The sequence below is a fragment of the Oncorhynchus gorbuscha genome, linkage group LG26 (genome assembly GCF_021184085.1).
Source record: "Oncorhynchus gorbuscha isolate QuinsamMale2020 ecotype Even-year linkage group LG26, OgorEven_v1.0, whole genome shotgun sequence".
Lineage (NCBI taxonomy): Eukaryota > Metazoa > Chordata > Actinopteri > Salmoniformes > Salmonidae > Oncorhynchus > Oncorhynchus gorbuscha.
In genome coordinates this window covers 37,768,132-37,790,327 of record NC_060198.1, presented here as the reverse complement: position 1 = coordinate 37,790,327, position 22,196 = coordinate 37,768,132, and the positions used below count along the sequence as shown (strand labels likewise).

General features: G+C 43.2%; 1 protein-coding gene across 1 annotated transcript in view; it reads right to left on the bottom strand.

The window, feature by feature from the left end:
• Nucleotides 1-20,784, bottom strand: part of LOC124015474 (transmembrane protein 104-like) — a 92,240-nt gene extending 71,456 nt beyond the window's left edge. Inside the window, exons 1-6 of the mRNA XM_046330677.1 lie at nt 20,635-20,784; nt 20,024-20,096; nt 7,568-7,689; nt 6,790-6,871; nt 5,280-5,367; nt 3,943-4,029 (exon numbers count right to left, since the gene is read on the bottom strand). Coding sequence (XP_046186633.1) covers nt 3,943-4,029; nt 5,280-5,367; nt 6,790-6,871; nt 7,568-7,689; nt 20,024-20,068 — 424 coding nt within the window. The 5' untranslated portion in view covers nt 20,069-20,096; nt 20,635-20,784. The remainder of the gene's footprint in view (nt 1-3,942; nt 4,030-5,279; nt 5,368-6,789; nt 6,872-7,567; nt 7,690-20,023; nt 20,097-20,634) is intronic.
• Nucleotides 20,785-22,196: the final 1,412 nt, after the last annotated feature.

Below are 22,196 nucleotides of genomic sequence, written 5' to 3'. Positions count from 1 at the left end.
CTTCACCTAGGAGCTCCATTCAGTCCCCTAGCGGCACGGACACACGTCACTATCCATCACCCCACTGTTGCAGACTGACAGAGGCTCTGATAGCCTCTCTAGCTGGGTCTGGAGGAGGAGGGAGTAGTTCCCAGAAGAGGTATGTTAGGAAGTTGCTTCCTTCCAACATCCACAGCCATTTTGTTGAATGCCAACCACGCTGGAAGCCACAGCTGTACTGGGCTCCACTCTGCTATCGTGGAGCTTCATCAGGCAGGAATGTGAATGAGAGCCTGACAACTAAAGGCTGTTTGTTGGATGCAACAGAAATGACTTTCCTTAGGTTTGATTTTGAAACCCCAATGGGCTTTCATTGAGTGAGATGTATTCTCTGTGCTAAAACTTGGGATATTGATCTGGATCTCGGGGTAATCATAGAGTTGAGCAGTAATAGCAGCAGGCCCTCTGAAAAGGAAAGCGCATCCTTTATGTTCATATACAATAGAGACTTGAAAACTATTTTAGTTGAGGCTTATGTAATTGGGGTGGTGGGAGGGGGGGGTGGTGGCTGACATAAACATGTCCATTTATCTTCTTAGTGGCAGCGCTGCTCCACATTTTCCTTTTGTCAGTGCCCCTCATAGCGTACAAGTATGACATTTAAGAAAAGTCATTCAAGTATAAAAAAAAAAAATGTATGCATCGGTGTTAGGTACTCATTAAAGCTTGGGTCTGTAATAAAAGAGACTGGATTAGTATTCCTCTCCATGGTCTCTATAAGTCAAGGGTGGTAGGTACATGTTATAGAGCCTGTACCTTCTCCCTCTGTCTGCACACCATCCATTTCTCCATACATCACTTCTACTGCCTTTTCTACCTAGAGGGACGGTGGGCTGAGATGGGAGCAGGAGCACACAGACCAGCCTCTGCTGTTCACCCCCCTTTGTGATATTAGCCAAAGTCGTCTTCTAATCAACTTGCAAATTGTGGATGAGGAAGGTTACAGTAACACTACAGGCACTCTCCTCGCTGCTCCGCTGATAAACCAGCCCCCATCAAAATTCTGTCAGGACCGATACCCATGGCCTTATTCCAAGCTTGCTCTGCTGCTATGACAATTTTAGCTCAGGAGGAAGTGAATGCCCTTTCATAGTGATTATTTTTCAATTACATGAAGTGGACAGGAGAAGAGGAAAAAAAACATTGAAAAAAAGTATTCCCCCACACATCCACACTGAATCTGCATCTGCGCATTAAGTGAAAATGTGCCTTTCCTGCCAGTGGTGCCCAGTGTGGTCGAACAGTCCCATCAATAACCAGAACCAGCCCGAGGTAGTAAGGATTCAAGAGGCCAGCTGCTCTGTGAGCTGCCCTTCACACACACAACCAAGCCCATTAACTCCAACAACACATTCAACAACACTCCACTATCCAATCCCTCAACAAAAAAACAAGAGATTTTGTTTTAATGCCTGACAGCTTTGCCACACCAGTAAAACTCCCTGATCAGACATACCACTAATCTTATATTACCTCCCAGCACTAATTACACAAAGAAGAGTTCATATCAGCGGAGATCTGGGTAGAGAGACAAACGAGACTTTCACTATGCTGGAGCGCCATTGAGCTGAGTCAAAGAGCTGCATCTCACTCCTCTCTCATGCGAGCTGGGCCCAGCGCCCATCTAATTCATTTCTGATTAGAGTCACTGGGCAGCACTCCCACATCACACAGAGAGATAGAGGGGACTCTTATCTCTGCCACCGATCAATACTTCCTCAGGGCACCTCACCCTCACCTGCAGCCGAGGACAACACCACACCAGACACACTCCACACACACAGGGAGAGGTCATCGCCAAAGACTGTTTTAACACTTTAATAGGGCTGAGAGAAAGTGGAAAGAAGAGACAGCAGCCGGAGTGTTCCACAAGGGAACAACACGCTGCTTCTCTAACAGCATGTTGCATGCCTGCCTGGCTTTGTGTGAGTCAGTGAATCATTTTTGTGTGAGAGTGTGCCAAGTGCACCACCTAGTGGCCAGAGCCGGATCACAACACAGGAAGAGATCTGCACACAGATGACATTGTCAGAGTGGAGCAGAACGGTTTGACCTTTTTATCATCAGAGATGACAAAAGCGATTCTGTTGAAGTATTGGCGCTGCAAGTACGCATGCTGCAGACTGTTGAGTCACCTACCTGGTTAATACTACTTGAGAAACAGGCCGACCTGCCAGCAGAGGAGGAGAGGGTGGGGAGGGGGTAGTGAGCGGGCCCAGCACACCGAGGAGTGTCAACTCTGACGTAGGTGAGTAATGTAAATCAGCAAGGGTGTTCTGTTTCTGGTTCAAGGTGAACATGATTCTGCTTTCAATTAGCTCATCACTCAGGCTGCCGAGGCTTTAACATGTTCACCGCCGCTGCTGCAGCCTGCAGGAGGCCCCCACACACAGCTGGGGAGACTAAAACAGCAGCGGTGTGATGGCCTGGGATATACAACCATTTAGCCATATACACCGAGAGTACCAAACATTAGGAACACCTGCTGTTTCCATAACATAGACTGACCAGGTGAAAGCTGATCCCTTATTGATGTCACCTGTAAATCCACTTCAACCAGTGTAGATGAAGGGGAGGAGACAGGTTAAAGAAGGATTTTTAAGCCTTGAGACATGGATTGTGTATGTGTGCCCATCAGAGGGTGAATGGGCAAGACAAAATATTTACGTGCCTTTGAATGGGGTATGGTAGTAGGTGCCAGGAGCAGCAGGTGTGCATCAAGAACTGCAACACTGCTGGGTTTTTCACGCTCAACTGTTTCCAGTGTGTATCAAGAATGATCCACCACCCAAACGACATCCAACCAAAAGCAGGCCAGTGGTCAGTAACGGGTCATTGATGAAAGAGGACAAAGGAGGCTGACAAATTGTGCAGCGCAACAGACGGGCTACAGTTAAGTCAACTGATAGTCCAGTACAACATTGGTGCCCAAAGACTCAAAGAATGCACAACTAGTCGTACCTTGACACAAATGGGGTATGGCAGCCAAACACCTTACAGAGTTCCACTTCTTTCAGCAAAAAAACAAAAAACTGTGGTTGCAGTGAGCTAAGGATTAAAAACAATGGACACTGGAAAATTGGAAAAACATTGCCTGATCTGAATGAACCCTGGTTCTAGCTGATGGGAGGACAAGGGAATGGAGAGAAAACCATGAGTACATGCATCCATCATGCTGTGTGCGGGCTGGTGGTGGTTGTGGTAGTATAATGGTGTGGGGGGTGTTTTCATGGCATACATTGGGGCCCCTTGATAAAAATGGAGGAACATTTGAATGCCACAGGATATCTGAACATTATTGCCAATCAAGGTGCATCCTTTCATGGCAGCAGTGTATCCATCTGCAAATGTCTTTTTTATTATCAGGATAATACCCAATGGTACAAGGTAAGGATTGTCCAGGAATGGTTCCACGAACATGACAGTGAATTCAGCTTACTGCAGTGGCCTACCCAGTCACCAGATCTCAATCCAATTCAGCATCTGTGGGATGAGATGGAACGATGCTACTAGTAGAGATCTACTACCAGCCAACTGGACACAACTGTGGGAAGCATTGGAGTCAACCTGGGCCAGCATCCCTGTGGAATGCTTTCCACACCTTGTAGGGCAAAAGGGGGTGCAACTCACTATTATGAAGGTATTCCTAATGTTTTGTACACTCAGTATAAAATTACACCCCATTAGAGAGCTAACAGCCTCACTTTTGGAATCTAACAATGATTCCCATTTAAAAGGTTAAGAAACTGTCCCCAAATTATCCCACACAACTGTCAAGACTCTGTTAGACAAGGACAGGTTTTACCATGCCCTGCACATAGCGGCATCAGCAGCACTTCATTCAATAACAGTGTGTGGATTCATCATATCCCCTCAAAGTACTGAATGAGGATAGGCTCTTACCTTTGTTGAAGAACATGGAGGCCATTTGACCCATCTCTACCCTCTCCACAATGTCAAAGTGATCAACGTGTCCTCCTCCTGTTCGCTCTGTGATAATGCATAGACATGAGAATGCAGTGGTGAGTCATTCCAATCGGAGTCATTCTGATGTCATTCCTTCTATAAAACGTTGACATTAACCAATGACATATGGAGGATACATACAATGTATCATTGATCTGATTATGGCAATCAACATATGCTTAAGAATTGAGACCTTCAAAAAGGAGGGACGACAAAAAGAGAATTCCGAATCCTCCACAAGACTCAATGTTTTCATATATACACTACATGGCCAGAGGTATACGTCTAGGAGCAACAACGGCTCAGCCACGAAGTGGTAGGCCACACAAGATCACAGAATGGGACTGCGGAATGCTGAAGCTCATAGTGCGTAAAAATAGTCTGTCCTTGGTGGCAACATTCACTTCGGAGTTCCAAACAGCTTCTGGAAGCAACGTCAGCACAATATCTGTTAGTTGGGAGCTTCATGAAATGGGTTTCCATGGTCGAGCAGCCGCACACAAGCATAACATCACCATGAGCAATGCCAAGCGTCGGCTGGAGTGGTGTAAAGCTTGCCGACATTGGACTCTCCAGCAGTGGAAACGCGTTCTCTAGAGTGATGAATCACACTTCACCATCTGGCAGTCTGACATACGAATCTGGGTTTGGTCGGATGCCAGGAGAACACTACTTGCCCGAATGCATAGTGCCAACTGTAAAGTTTGGTGGAGGAGAAATAATTGTCTGGGGCTGTTTTTCATGGTTCAGTAGTCTAGGCCCCTTAGTTCCAGTGAAGGGAAATATTGATGCTACAGCATATAATAAAATCCTAGACAATTCTGTGCTTCCAACTTTGTGGCAATAGTTTGGGGAAGGCCCAATCCTGTTTCAGCAGGACAATGCCCCCCAAATTCACAAAGCAAGGTCCATACAGAAATTGTTTGTCGAGATCGGTGTGGAAGAACTTGACTCGCCTGCACAGAGCCTGACCTCAACCCCATCAAACACCTTTGAGATGAATTGGAATGACTGAGTCAGGCCTAATCTCCCAACATCCAACCTCACTAATGCTCATGGCTGAATGGAAAGCCTTCCCAAAAGTGTAGAGGGTATTATAGCAGCAAAGGGGGACCAACTGCATATTAATGCCCATGATTTTGGAATGAGATGTTCGACGAGTAGATGTCCACATACTTTTGGCCATGTAGTGTACCTTATTTTCAACACATTCTTAACACGAACTTAGCAGTGTGTCTAGTCTTCAGGAGGGATGAGAGGAACACTATACTCACGGCCTGACAAAATGGGCCTCATCTCTGGCTCTGATCGTCCCCGGATATCATCATCCGAATAATCAGAGGTGGAGTCGCTGTCTTGGACCTGAAGATGAGGGTGATGGAAAGAGGATAACCAGCCTACCTCCACCCAACACTGACTTCACTCCTAATCTACAAATCCTATTGCTCAGTGCCAACAACAGTCAGTTTACAACCTATTAACACTGTGTTTTATTTGCTGGACATGTGACGTGGAGGGGAGCAGCATCTGGAAATTGTCTGGAACAGCTGGGATACGCTGGGGAGGATGAGGGAGCTGTCCCCCTCATATACAATAGATATGAGCGCCTATCTGACGCCCTCCCATAACTCGTCATCTACCAAATTCACTACAGATGTATATTAATTAATGCTCAATTACAATCGACATTGGGGATGTCATTATCAGTTGAATTAACAAGAGCAGCTACAGCTGGTTGGGCAGGGTGTGGGAGAGACTAAGAAGTGGGTGGGTCACTGGAACAGAATATGCCAGCAACAGAAACAAAGCATCTAACATCAAAGTGACAGATGTGGCCTTGGCTGAGTCAAAAGAGCAGATCTATCCTATTTCTACGTCACATCCGAGAGATGCAGAGTCAGTCCCCCCCAAATTCAAACTGATACACTTTTATGGGACTTTCTCAGAAAATGTCGGCCGGTATATCACTTTAAAGGAACAGCTTAACTTTTTTTATTTGTTTCATTCGAGCGGAAAGAAATAAAGAATGTTCAAGGGTAAACATTCCCGCTCTGTGCCTCCCTTCTTCCCATTATGTGGGAGGAAATGTTGGAGGAAGACTAAGTGAGCCATGAATCAAGGCCATGGGGTTTGGGGCTCTGTCAAAGCCAGACCCATTGTCCTTACGCTCATAACTCCTCCAGCGGAAACCTTTCGGCATTAGGCAAAATTACATTTACATTTACATTTAAGTCATTTAGCAGACGCTCTTATCCAGAGCGACTTACAAATTGGTGCATTCACCTTATGACATCCAGTAGAACAGTCACTTTACAATAGTGCATCTAAATCTTAAAGGGGGGGTGAGAAGGATTACTTATCCTATCCTAGGTATTCCAAAATGACTTGCTGCTTTTCTGTAAAAAAAGAAAATGAACTCCACCAGCTCTATCAATCTCTGCACGAGAAGACTTTCCCTTACTATTTAAAATGACTAAAGTAACAATGATTAAAAACTAAACTGCCCCCCCAGTGAGTCAGTAGAGGACACTACAAGGCTTGTTTAATCACACATTTGTGGGAGTGGCAAGCGCTCCATTCCCCATATTATTCTTTAATGGTCTATTGACCACCTTGAGGTTATTCTTCACATAAAGGTGTTGCGGTTTAAGGGGTAGTGAACGAGCAAATCTGGGCCTTCACTTGATGAGTAGGGATCACTGGAAAAGACAGTATGTATGAGTGTCAACTATCACTCTTCCTCCATTACTTCCACCTGTTGGTTATTTATATGTGCTAACTCACCTCTTCCTGCTCCCTCCTCTTCCAGCACAGCTGAGCGTTGGCCGCTGCCATGGCCTCGATCACAAACGTAGTGGTCATGTAACTGATGAAAATGAAACAAAGTGGGTTCAGAAAAATATATTCAGATGACAAAAACTAGCCCTGAAAAGTCTACACATATTATATACTGAGCATAACAATTTTATACAAATGTAGAATTGTATGACCCATTGTCAACAACTGTCAAATAATATCATTGTGTTGTATTTGTTGTAGTCTGTGACCTTGCCTAACTGCACACTATCCTTGGTGATAAAACAGGATCTCTAGATCTCAATCATATAAAAACAAAGCGATATAAAAGATTAAACTGTTAAAAGGCTCAGTGTATGTTTAAATCCACATCACAAAGCTAAAGTACTGGCCTCTGATCTGCATCTCTGTGTGTCCACTGTCTCCCCTTTTTCCTCACATACTACCCTAATGAAACACATCCTGCATCATCAACTTCCTCCTGCTGACTGACACGCTGCATCAACTCATCTGCAACTCCTCCTGCTCTGGTTGTTCCCTGCTAGATTACTGACACGCCTCATCAGTGGCATCCCATTTGATAGGGAGGGCAATAACTCTCCACTTAGGTGGCTGGGAGGACCTTAGGTGTGGACGATAAGGATTAAATATTGTAAATTCATCTTGTGCTATGGTGTGCTTAAACTAAAGTGAGAGCTGGGGAAGTGGGTGTAAGGCAACAGTTGTGGAAATGAATGGAAAGGCAGTGAGCCTACGAGTAACTCGCCTCATAAATGCCAGGAAGGAGATGAGCGCCAGGCTGACCGCCCAACCTGCTTGGGCAAAGGCCTTGGGCATCGTCAGTGCCCCCGTGCCCACGATCAGATTAAACATGTACACCAAGCCCACCTGCAAAGACACAGAACAATAAGTAAGACGAAGGGAGTGCTCTATTAGAGGGTGTCGTTGTCTTGGGGGTCCACAAAAGGCCAGTAGGTCTGGACGCTCCTGTTTACTGGACATTATCCTCCCTTCACTTAACGTAACACCCCACTCTGGTCAAGAGAGTGAAATTTGAACCCTGGAAATCATGTGACAGTTTAGCACCGGTGTAAAGAAAAACATGTTGACCTCACATTGCCAAGTTGCAACGCACTGGTCAACTGAATACATTATCTTGATCTTATTTAAACACTGTCCTCAGCTGTGGACTATTACAGTCCCATCTAGCAGTAGACATAGGGCTGACACCGTGACATATAGGTAGACCAGTGAACAGAAAGTCAGATCACTAAAAAGCCCTTATCCCTATCCATTCCTTCAGTCAGTTAATATTTCATCTAGAAAGGGCACTTTAACCACAAGACAACTAGCCTTAAAACAGCTGAAGCAGACACAGCCATGCTGATATCAGTCCCTGCAGAAACTTGTGACATACCTAGACAGGCCTCACAATAACGCAATGCTAAACAGAATTTATGGTTTAGGTCATCAAAGTCCATCAGTGGTAGCCTTTTTCAGTGCCTAAGCATTCCTTCTTCCTCTTTTCAGTTTCCTGACTAGATGAGTAACCACCGCACGTGCTCCCCACAACATTTCTGCTCTACATCACTATTGTATAACTTAAAGATATTAAGTTATTGTTTTTCAAATCAACAAACAAAACAGATTCCATATTCACAGATGTGGCAGACAAATTATAGAATAAAATATCAAACAAACAAATTGCAGCAGCACTATCAGTAATCGTGTAGACATTTCCAGCTTTAGCAGAGAAAACAATTAAAGAATTAGCTTTAGAGCAACTTACACTTCCTGTATACACACACACACTTCCTTAAATCACCCCATTCACTCTGTCCAGTTTGAGTAGTGGGAGACAGAGTCTATCAAACCTGGGATGTCTCTTGCGGAGGTCGTAAGTGAGCTTTTCAAGAGGAAGAAAGTCAACAATCTGGTCAATCCACGTTTTAAAATGCAGGGGAAGAATTAGAAGCCCCCAGCAGGAGAATACATGTTATAGCAAAGTATGTGAGTCTTAAACCAATTCTCTCAGTCTGGATGAAGAACAAAGTCCTGCTGAACATTAAGAAGATAGAGACATGGGGTCATATCAAACTGTACATACAGTAGTATGTATAGATGACCAGATCTCTCTACAACTCCAAAATACATGCATATACAGTGGGGCAAAAAAGTATTTAGACAGCCACCAATTGTGCAAGTTCTCCCACTTAAAAAGATGAGAGACGCCTGTAATTTTTATCATAGGTACACTTCAACTATGACTGATAATCAGACAAAGGTCCTTTTCCCAGATTATTTTAAGAGTAAAGAGGAACCCACACTCTCATATAGGAATATATAGATATTGGAGTTTTTGCCTTTTATGGATTGTGCTGTAGCAAGAAGGGTCTCAACTTAATTGAGATCAGCTCTAAACCTCTCCTTGGAAGTGAATGAGGAAATTACGTGTCTAATTTGAAGATATCAAGAACAAAAAATGTGCACATCGAATTCCCTGCAGAGCTCTTGAAAGGATTTCAGTGTAGTTGCGTTCTGATGAAACAGGTCTGAATAGGTCCTGATCCTGAGAGTATGCCAAAGATGAAAGTTGGCATCACTCTGGGCTTTGGCGAGACTGGGTTGTTTCCTATAGGCCAGTGAGAGCATATCTGGGAGGAAATGCCAAGGTATTTCTTGCAGTCCTTCCATGCTAGTAGGGTGTTGTAAATCAAAGGTTTTAGGTATGTTCCCCACTTCACTAAAGTCATTAATGAATATAATTGAGTTGAGGTAATTGAACACAGGATTGGGCCTCTATCTGAATTCACATTGAGTCTTGTCTGTTTGTGATCCATGTTAACATGTTGCCGATTTGGGCAGACCAGTAGTACAATTGTACATAATGTTGCTGCTACTGTCTCATATGACCAAAAAGAGCTTCTGGACATCAGAACAGTGATTACTCACCATGAATTGGATGAATAATTTTTCTTTAATGAGTCGGACGAGAGGGATTTACTCCAGATACCCGAACAGGCCCTCATCCCCGTCATTTGAAGGAGAAAGAGACAGAAGAGGTATCGCGGAAGGAGATCGGGGTGCCTTTTGAGGATCTGCCAAAGAGTGGCTAATCTGCCTGCTATTGGCCAACATACAATTGCTGGATAATTACTTGGACAAACTAAAAGCACATACAGTGCCTTGCGAAAGTATTCGGCCCCCTTGAACTTTGCGACCTTTTGCCACATTTCAGGCTTCAAACAAAGATATAAAACTGTATTTTTTTGTGAAGAATCAACAACAAGTGGGACACAATCATGAAGTGGAACGACATTTATTGCATATTTAAAAAACTAAAAAACAAATCAAAAACTGAAAAATTGGGCGTGCAAAATTATTCAGCCCCCTTAAGTTAATACTTTGTAGCGCCACCTTTTGCTGCGATTACAGCTGTAAGTCGCTTGGGGTATGTCTATCAGTTTTGCACATCGAGAGACTGAAATTTTTTCCCATTCCTCCTTGCAAAACAGCTCGAGCTCAGTGAGGTTGGATGGAGAGCATTTGTGAACAGCAGTTTTCAGTTCTTTCCACAGATTCTCAATTGGAATCAGGTCTGGACTTTGACTTGGCCATTCTAACACCTGGATATGTTTATTTTTTAACCATTCCATTGTAGATTTTGCTTTATGTTTTGGATCATTGTCTTGTTGGAAGACAAATCTCCGTCCCAGTCTCAGGTCTTTTGCAGACTCCATCAGGTTTTCTTCCAGAATGGTCCTGTATTTGGCTCCATCCATCTTCCCATCAATTTTAACCATCTTCCCTGTCCCTGCTGAAGAAAAGCAGGCCCAAACCATGATGCTGCCACCACCATGTTTGACAGTGGGGATGGTGTGTTCAGGATGATGAGCTGTGTTGCTTTTACACCAAACATAACGTTTTGCATTGTTGCCAAAAAGTTCAATTTTGGTTTCCTCTGACCAGAGCACCTTCTTCCACATGTTTTGTGTGTCTCCCAGGTGGCTTGTGGCAAACTTTAAACGACACTTTTTATTGATATCTTTAAGAAATTGGCTTTCTTCTTGACACTCTTCCATAAAGGCCAGATTTGTGCAATATACGACTGATTGTTGTCCTATGGACAGAGTCTCCCACCTCAGCTGTAGATCTCTGCAGTTCATCCAGAGTGATCATGGGCCTCTTGGCTGCATGTCTGATCAGTCTTCTCCTTGTATGAGCTGAAAGTTTAGAGGGACGGCCAGGTCTTGGTAGATTTGCAGTGGTCTGATACTCCTTCCATTTCAATATTATCGCTTGCACAGTGCTCCTTGGGATGTTTAAAGCTTTGGAAATCCTTTTGTATCCAAATCCGGCTTTAAACTTCTTCACAACAGTATCTCGGACCTGCCTGGTGTGTTCCTTGTTCTTCATGATGCTCTCTGCGCTTTTAACGGACCTCTGAGACTATCACAGTGCAGGTGCATTTATACGGAGACTTGATTACACACAGGTGGATTGTATTTATCATCATTAGTCATTTAGGTCAACATTGGATCATTCAGAGATCCTCACTGAACTTCTGGAGAGAGTTTGCTGCACTGAAAGTAAAGGGGCTGAATAATTTTGCACGCCCAATTTTTCAGTTTTTGATTTGTTAAAAAAGTTTGAAATATCCAATAAATGTCGTTCCACTTCATGATTGTGTCCCACTTGTTGATTCTTCACAAATAAATATGGTTTTATATCTTTATGTTTGAAGCCTGAAATGTGGCAAAAGGTCACAAAGTTCAAGGGGGCCGAATATTTTCGCAAGGCACTGTATGTCCTATCAACGGGACTTTAAAAACAAATATCTTGTGTTTCACCTAGTCGTGGACGAAGGATGATATGAATAACATACAGCTGGTGGGTTATACACTGTATCGGCAGGATAGAACAGAAGCCTCTGGTAAGACAAGGGGTGGCGGTCTATGTATATTTGTAAACAAAAGCTGGTGCAGGATATCTAAGGAAGTCTCTCGGTTTTGATTTCCTGAGGTAGAGTATCTCATGATAAGCTGTAGACCACACTATCTGTATTTTGTTGCAGCTGTCTACATACCACCACAGACTGATGCTGGCACGAAGACAGCACTCAATGAGCTGTGTACCCCCATAAGCAAACAGGAAAACGCTGATCCAGAGGTGGCGCTCCTAGTGGCCGGGGACTTTAATGCAGGTAAACTTAAATCCATTTTACCTCATTTCTACCAGCATGTTAAATGTGCAACCAGAGAGGGAAAAAACTACTCTAGACAACCTTTAATCCACACACAGATACGCGAACAAAGCTCTCCCTTGCCCTTCATTTGGCAAATATGACCACAATTCTATCCTCCTGATTCCTGCTTACAAGAAGGAAGCACCAGTGGCTCAGTCTATAAAAAAGTGATTCGATGAAGTAGATGCTAAACTACAGGACTGTTTAACTAGCACAGACTGGAGTATGTTCCGGGATTCTTCAGATGACATTGAGGAGTACACCACATCAGTCACTGGCTTCATCAATAAATGCATCGATAACATCGTCCCCACAGTGACTGTACGTACATACCCCAATCAGAAGCCAGTCAACATCCGCACTGAGCTAAGGGTAGAGCTTCTGCTTTCAAGGAGTGGGACTCTAACCTGGAAGCTTATAAGAAATCACACAATGTCCTCCGACGAACCATCAAACAGGCAAAGCATCAATACAGGACTAAGATCGAATCGGACTACACCGGCTCCAACGCTCATCAGACGTGGCAGGGCTTGCAAACTATTAGACTAAAAAGGGAAGCACAGCCGAGCTGCCCAGTGACATAAACCTACCAGATGAGATAAATTACTTCTATGCTCACTTCGAGGCAAGGAACACTGAAACATGCATGAGAGCTTCAGCTGTTCCAGACGACTGTGTGATCACTCTCTTCACAGCCGTTGTAAGTAAGACCTTTAAACAGGTCAACATTCACAAGGCCGCAGGGCCATACGGATTACAAGGACGTGTACTCTGAGCATGCGCTGACCAACTAGCAAGTGTCTTCACTGACATTTTCAATCTCTCCCTGTCTGAGACCGTAATACCAACATGTTTCAAGCAGACCATCATCGTCCCTGTGCCCAAGAACACCAAAGTAACCTGCCTAAATGACTACCAACCCGTAGCACCTCAGGTCTGTAGCCATGAAGTGCTTTGAAAGGCTGGTCATGGCTCACATCATCACCATTATCCCAGAAACCCTAGACCCACTCCAATTTGCATACCTCCCCAACAGATGATGCAATCTCTATTGCACTCCACACTGCCCTTTCACACCTGGACAAAAAGGAACACTTATGTGAGAATGCTATTCATTGACTTCAGCATTCAAAACCATAGTGCCCTCAAAGCTCATCTCTAAGCTAAGGACCCTGGGACTAAACACCACCCTCTGCAACTGGATCCTGGACTTCCTGACGGGCCGCCCCCAGGTGGTAATATTAGGTAACAACACATCCGCCATGCTGATCCTCAACACAGGGGCCCCTCAGGGGTGCATGCTCAGTCCCCTCCTGTACTCCCTGTTCAGTCATGACTGCACGGACATGCACGACTCCAAAACCATCATTAAGTTTGCTGATGACACAACAGTGGTAGGCCTGATTACCGACAACGATGAGACAGCCTTTAGGGAGGTCAGAGACCTGCCAGTGTAACGTAAGGACAACAACCTCTCCCTCAACGTGATCAACACAAAGGAGATGATTGTGGACTACAGGAAAAGGAGGACCGAGCACACCAACATTCTCATCAAAGGGGCTGTAGTGGAGCAGGTTGAGAGCTTCAAGTTCCTTGCATCCATAATCACCAACAAACTAACATGGTCCAAGCACACCAAGACAGTCATGAAGAGGGCACGACAAAACCACTACCCTCAGGAGAGTGAAAAATATTTGGAATGGTCCTCAGATCCTCAAAAAGTTCTACAGCTGCACCATTGAGAGCATCATGACAAGTTGCATCACTGCCTGGTATAGCAACTGCTCGGCCTCCAACTGCAAGGCACTACAGAGGGTAGTGCTTACGGCCCAGTACATCAATGGGGCAAGCTTCCTGCCATCCAGGACCTCTATACCAGGCGGTGTCAGAGGAAGGAAATTGTCAAAGACTCCAGCCACCCTAGTCATAGTCTGTTTTCTCTGCTACCGCACGGCAAGTGGTACCGGAGTGCCATGTCTAGGTCCAAAATACTTCTAAACAGCCATAAGACTCCTGCATATCTACTCAAATGGCTACACAGACTATTTTCACTGCCCCCCCACCCTTTACACTGCTCCTACTCTGTTATTTTCTATGCATAGTCACTTTAATAACTCTACCTACATGTACATATCTCAATTACCTCGACTAACCGGTGCCCCCGCACATTGACTGTGTACCAGTACCCCCTGTATATAGCCTCGCTATTTTACTGCTGCTCTTTGATTATTTGTTACTTTTAATTATTATTTTTTATGGGGGGGGGGGGGGTATTTTTCTTAAAAGTGCATTGTTGGTTAAGGGCTTATAAGTAAGCATTTCACTGTAAGGTTTACTACACCTGCTGTATTCGGCACATGTGACAAATCCAATTTGATTTAAAGGCAGGGAAGGGCATGACCACCCTTAGATTCAGGTTTTGATAGAGTGGAGAACTTGATTAAGTTTTTTTTATTGCCCCATATACACTACCGTTCAAATGTTTTGGGTCACTTAGAAATGTCCTTGTTTTTTTTTCTGCCTAGAAGGCCAGCATCCCGGAAATGCCTCTTCACTATTGACGTTGAGACTGCTATTTTGTTGGTACCATTTAATGAAGCTGCCAGTTGAGGACTTGTGATGTGTCCGTTTCTCAAACTAGACAAATGTAGTAGTCCTCTTGCTCAGTTGTGCACCGGGGCCTTACCCTACTCTTTATATTCTGGTTAGAGCCATTTTGAGCCTGTAATCAAACCCACAAATGCTGATACTCCAGATACTCAACTAGTCTAAAGAAGACCAGTTTTATTGCTTCTTTAAATCAGGACAACAGTTTTCAGCTGCGCTAACATAATTGTAAAAGGGTTTTCTAATGATCAACTAGCCTTTTAAAATTATAAACTTGGATTAGCTAACAACGTGCCATTGGAACACAGGAATGATGGTTGCTGATAAATGGGCCTCAGTACGCCTATGTAGATATTCCATTAAAAGTCATCCATTAGTAATTAATCATTGGTAATAATTAGTAATAGTAATCAGCCATAGTAATTTACAACAATATCTACACTGCATTTCTGATCAATTTTATATTATTTTAATTAACAAAAAAAAGTGTTTCTTAAAAACCTTTGAAAAATGAAACTGGGAGATAGCATGGAAGCATCTAAAATAAATTATTTATTTATTTCACCTTTATTTAACCAGGTAGGCTAGTTGAGAACAAGTTCTCATTTACAACTGCGACCTGGCCAAGATAAAGCATAGCAGTGTGAACAGACAATAGAGTTACACATGGAGTAAACGATAAACAAGTCAATAACACAGTAGAAAAAAAAGAGAGTCTATATACATTGTGTGCAAAAGGCATGAGGAGGTAGGCGAATAATTACAATTTAGCATATTAACACTGGAGTGATAAATGATCATATGGTCATGTGCAAGAAGATATACTGGTGTGCAAAAGAGCAGAAAAGTAGATAAATAAAAACAGTATGGGGATGAGGTAGGTAAATTGTGTGGGCTATTTACAGATGGACTATGTACAGCTGCAGCGATCGGTTAGCTGCTCAGATACCAGATGTTTAAAGTTGGTGAGGGAGATAAATAGTTCAATCTAGGGAGGATGTTGATATGGATAACATTGATTCTTCTGACTAAGCTAATTGGGATGGAGATCCAGGTTCGGAGGTGATTCTTGATTCGATCCAGGAGAAGTAGTTGAAAAGGCAATTCAGATCTGGTGTTACAAAGATTCCAAGGTATTGAAAGCCTGTGTCTTCCATTGGAACGGGCAGAGTGTCTCCATAGAGCCGGTAAGATTGAGAGGGCAAACAATGGATTTATTCAAATTGATCTTATATCCTGAAAACTTGATGTACTGAGAAATTGTGTCTCAAATGGAAGGGATGAATTTCTCGGGGTTGGATATGTAGTGTAAGACATCATCCACTTAGAGAGAGGAGACAGCGAGCATCCTTGTCTTGTGCCCCATCCCAAAGAAAATCTCTCAGAGTTTAGACCATTAGTAGACACCACCATCCATTTGATAAAGTTTGGGCCCATATTCAACTTTTCTAAGACTGAGAACAGAAAGCTTCACTTCATCCTGTCGAATGTTTATTTTTATTTTATTTGACCTTTTCTTTAACTAGGCAAGTCAGTTAAGAACAAATTCTAATTTACAATGATGGCCTACCCCGGCCAAACCCTAACAACTCTGGACCAATTGTGAACCACCCTATGGTGCAGTAGTTTATGTGTCGGGGGGCTAGGGTCCGTTTGTTGTATCTGGAGTACTTCTCCTGTCCTATTCGGTGCCCTGTGTGAATTTAAGTGTGCTCTCTCTAATTCTCTCTTTCTCTCTCAGAGGACCTGAGCCCTAGGACCATGCCTCAGGACTACCTGACATGATGACTCCTTGCTGTCCCCAGTCCACCTGGCCGTGCTGCTGCTCCAGTTTCAACTGTTCTGCCTTATTATTATTGGACCATGCTGGTTATTTATGAACATTTGAACATCTTGGCCATGTTCTGTTATAATCTCCACCCGGCACAGCCAGAAGAGTACTGGCCACCCCACATAGCCTGGTTCCTCTCTAGGTTTCTTCTTAGGTTTTGGGCTTTCTAGGGAGTTTTTCCTAGCCACCGTGCTTCTATACCTGCATTGCTTGCTGTTTGGGGTTTTAGGCTGGGTTTCTGTACAGCACTTTGAGATATCAGCTGATGTATGAAGGGCTATATAAATACATTTGATTTGATGATACAGCCTGGAATCTAACCAGGGTCTGTAGTGATGCTTCTAGCACTGAGTTGCAGTGCCTTGGACCACTGCACCACTCGGGAGCCAACTGGATGCTTTCTCAGCATCCAGTGAAGCCAGCAGAACAGGGGTCTTTCGTGCGTTTACTTGATCTATAATATCAAAAAGACTGTGAATGTTATCAAAAGAGTACCTGTCTCAAGGCCTCCCGGGTGGCGCAGTGGTTAAGGGCGCTGTACTGCAGCACCAGCTGTGCCACCAGAGACCCTGGGTTCGCGTCCAGGCTCTGTCGTAACCGGCCGCGACCGCGCAGTGGTCGCGGCACTGTACATATGAGATGAGTAATGTAGGGTATGTAAACATTATATTAAGTGGCATTGTTTAAAGTGGCTTGTGATACATTTTTACATCATTTTTCCATTATTAAAGTGGCTGGAGTTAAAAGTTTTGTGAGTGCTTTTGGTGACAAGACAAATTTCTTCAGCCTCCTGAGGTTGAGGTTGAAGAGGCGCTGCTGCGCCTTCACACCATGCTGTCTGTGTGGGTGGACCAATTCAGTTTGTCCTTAATGTGTACGCCGAGGAACTTAAGACTTACTACCCTCTCCACTACTGTCCCGTCGATGTGGATAGGGGGGTGCTCCCTCTGCTGTTTCCTGAAGTCCATGATCATCTGACGTTGAGTGTGAGGTTATTTTCCTGACACAACACTCCGAGGCCCCTCACCTCCTCTCTGTAGGCCGTCTCATAGTTGTTGGTAATCAAGCCTACCACTGTAGTGTCGTCTGCAAACTTTATGATTGAGTTGGAGGTGTGCATGGCCACGCAGTCGTGGGTGAACAGGGAGTACACAGGAGAGGGCTCAGAACGCACCCGTGTGGGGCCCCAGTGTTGGGGATCAGCGGGGTGGAGATGTTGTTACCTACCCTCACCACCTGGGGGACGGCCCGTCAGGAAGTTGAGTACCCAGTTGCACAGGGCGGGGTCGAGACCCAGGGTGACATGGTCCTTGACTAGTCTCTCAAAGAACTTCATGATGACGGAAGTGAGTGCTACGGGGTGGTCGTTTAGCTCAGTTACCTTAGCTTTCTTGGGAACAGGAACAATGGTGGCCTTCTTGAAGCATGTGGGAACAGCAGACTGGGATAAGGATTGATTGAATATGTCCGTAAACACACCAGCCAGCTGGTCTGCACATGCTCTGAGGACGCGGCTGGGGATGCCGTCTGGGCCTGCAGCCTTGCAATGGTTAACACGTTTACATGTTTTACTCACGTCGGCTGCAGTGAAGGAGAGTCCACAGGTTTTGGAAGCGGGCCGTGTCCTCTGTATTGTCCTCAAAGCGAGCAAAGAAGTTGTTTAGTCTGTCTGTGAGCAAGACATCATGGTCTGTGACAGGGCTGGTTTTCCTTTTGTAATCCGTGATTGACTGTAGACCCTGCCACATACCTCTTGTGTCTGAGCCGTTGAATTGAGACTCCACTGTCTGTATATACTATATCTCTATACTATAAATAGCTACACTGTTTGTATTCGGTCATGTTTCCGGTCACCTTGCCCTGGTTAAAAGCAGTGGTTCGCGCTTTCAGTTTCGCACGAATGCTGCCATCAATCCACGGTTTCTGGTTTGGGAAAGTTTTAATAGTTGTGGTGGTTACGACGTCGCCTATGCACTTGCTAATAAACTCGCTAACCGAATCAGCGTATTCGTCAATGTTGTTGTTTGACGCAATGTGGAACATATCCCAATCCATGTGATAGAAGCAATCTTGAAACGTGGAATTAGATTGGTCGAACCAGTGTTGAACAGACCTGAGTGCGGGAGCTTCCTGTTTTAGTCTCTGTCTATAGGCTGGGAGCAACAAAATGGAGTCGTGGTCAGCTTTTCCAAAAGGGGGGTGGGGGACGGCCTTATATGCGTTTAGGAAGTTAGAATAACAATGATCCAGGGTTTTACAAGCCCTGGTAACACAATCAATATGCTGATAGAATTTAGGGAGTCTTGTTTTCAGATTAGCCTTGTTAAAATCCCCAGCTACAATGAATGCAGCCTCGGGATGTGGTTTCCAGTTTACATAGAGTCAAATAAAGTCCGTTCAGGGCCGTCAATGTGTCTGCTTGGGGGAGAATATATGCGGCTGTGATTATAATTGTGTGTAGTTGTCTGTCCATGTAGTGACCAATGTATGGAATGCTTCATTTGATAGCATGGAGGTGTTGAATTTCCAGCTCTTTGATCAAGGGATGCTTTTACAAAGGTCAAAGCAGAGGCGGATAAAGGCATGATCTGAAAGTCAGATTGTTCAAGCGGCAGAATTCATGAACATTTTTAGAGATAAAAATGTAATATATACGAGAGTAGGTGCACATCACTATTTTAAATGATTTTGTCACATATTGTGTAGACTTTGGACTCATGCAGGTAACTTGAACTAATTTAGCCTACATAATTTTTCAGCATTTGCTATCCATTATTCATTTGTCAACCTCTATAAAAAGATATGTTGATATGTTATGTTGAAACAAGATGGAGGGAAAGTTGGAGCATATCTAATGACATTACAGTTAACTGACATTTACACTTAATCCAGTAGAAACTAATATATAGAATATATTATACACAACACGAGACTAAATTCACAAATCCTACAGCACAATGGCAGAGTCATGTCTTGAGTGATGAGAAGAGAATTGTCCAGCCCATTGGGTCTCTCACTACACCCCCCTATGTCATGTCTTGAAATATGCAGACAGAAGGATTAAAAGTACATTTACATTGTAATACCTATAACAGTCAACTTTCTAGCTCCGCCAACAACTTCCAGACTATATAATTCCCAGAAAGCATGGATTATTGAGTCATTATTAGTTTTACACTCATCTTCAAAAAACTTTATCTGAAGACTTGGAAATCAAATCAATACACCAATCATTAACACTTTTTTTTAAATAGCATGGGCGACAGAAAATAAAACAAATTGATACAATTTCAGGCCAAGTGGCAAACAATAATACAAGCACTATGGCAAACAATAATACAGGCACTAGGGATGGGGGTGTGAGCATGCGGGTCTGGGCAGATGAGATGTAGTCATTTTAGTGTGTGTCTGGAAGTTGTTGTTCTTATTTATAAATTCGTATATGGAATGACTGTAAAATAAAAAAATAATGCACACCAATACCTGACATGAAACAGGAGAATGAGCATAACACTGCAGGGTCTAATAGTGATACTCACATAAGGGGAGTAGAGCTCCCCGGTCTCTGTGATGCCTCCTGCCATGATGGGCAACAATACTGGAGATCACAACCTGGGAGATACAGTAATGGCAAATCCTAAATCAAATTATTCACAAAACTGTGTCCTACCAATTATATAAAATGTTTCACTTTCATAGATACCGCTTTTATACAAATCTAGTTGACTGTAGCTTCCTGACAGCCGTCAGGAAAAATGCAGGACACCTTGTGAGAGAGCAGATAGCTAGCTAGCACTGATAACTATTCCATGCCATCACACTAGTGATGCAGTCTTTAGTAGTTGGCTAAGGCCATTCGATCTGCTGCTATGTGGCATAAATGTATTGCACTCACTAGGTAACGTCAGTTGGCTAACGCTAGCTAGCTAAACAACCTATCCTAGCTGACCTACAGCAGTAAGTAGCTAGCACTGTCTAGACACATTCTCCAGTCTAACGTTAATGTTACTGTAGCTAGTACCATAATGTGTACTGTAGCTAAATGTAGTACGAGCTGGTTATCTAGCTACGTGTATCACCTCTAGACATTGTTGTCAAGCACTTGCAACAGTATTTTAAAAAGTCAAAGTAAGATGTAAACAACACACACCTGCGTTCAGTGAATCTTTTTCAGGGTAACTAAACCAGAAAGCTAAATTTCAAGCCAACAAGACAGCGAATGGCAATAATAAAAAACTCGTGCAGAAAAGAAACATCCTCCGCCAATAAACATGTTTTGTCCATTCTGTCTCATGCACATTCAATGGCTGTGTAGACAGCAGGGGTGTAATTATTAGCCAAACGGTTTCAAAACGAGAGTTTCTATTGGACAAATCAAGGTAGGTCCCTCCCCCGTTTCGTTCCGTTTGCAACCATTAAATAAATGTTTTGCAACAGAATTGGCGTAATGAATTTTTCGTTAAAATGTATGACAACAAACATGTGATTTTGGTCTTAATTTAAGGTTATGGTTATCATTGTGGCTAAGGTTAAAATTTAAAATAACAATTTTAGGGGTTTATGACTTTATCTAGTATTTAGTAGGTCACGAGACAACAAAATTCGGAACGTCACCGTGAGTCAAATCAAAGATTCTGGATATACTGACAAGATACAGGTCTCTCCGCCCTAACGATTGAGTCGGTGTCCATAAAGCGGCACGGTGGGCTGTCTAGCGGCCTATTTTCTTTGCATTGGTGAATACATGTGATTATTGTAATCATATTTTTAATATTCGATGACTGTATTTGACGTCAAATGTCTGTATTAAATGGAGAGATATGTTACTGCCGCATTCAAAACAACTGGGAACTCGAAAATCTCTGACTTCCGTGCGTTCAAAGAACTGGCAACCTGGGGGGGGGGGGGGGGGATAGCTCCGACTGGGAAACGGTCATCTAACTCTGAATTCGAACTCGGGCCGCTTTCTTTTATTTTATTATTATTTATTAACAACAAATCAATACATAAAGCACGAGGGAACACAAGCATACATAGATTACAAACGATGGACAATCGAGCTAGGGGGGTACAATATCACATTACAATTACACAAGGACCTTAAGGGACACACATATACTTAAAATTCTAACAGCTTTTTTGTTAGTAGAGCATTTAACCGTCTTAAAATACAGTTCAATTTATTTTTGTATGGTACGAAAATGTGGTTTTCTGTTTGTAAATTTACATTTGTGTATATGAAATTTGGCCAAAAGAATAATGAAATGAACTACATAAAAATGTTTCAGCTTATTTCTATCATATGTAAAGAATCCAAACAGTACATCTCTCCACAATAGTGTAAAATCTTCATACATGTGTTCAATTATAAACCTAGTGATGTCTTGCCACAGTTCTTACATGCATATAATGCCCAAAAAAGATGCAACACTGTTTCTGGGTGGTCATTACAAAAGTTGGAATTTGAGATGATGTTTTCCTTAACCTTCTTCATATAGTGGTTGGCAGGATAATATTTATGAATAATTTTAAAGGAAACTTCCTTCATTTTGTTAACAAGTAGGTATGTGTGTGGCAACATCCAAACTTTTTCCAACAGATATTATCAATTAATCCATTGTAAATTAAGGACCATGACAAGAAAATCTGCTGATGAAAAGCAGAAAGTTTCACTGGAACTTTGTCAATATTATAATTGCAAAACAACATGAA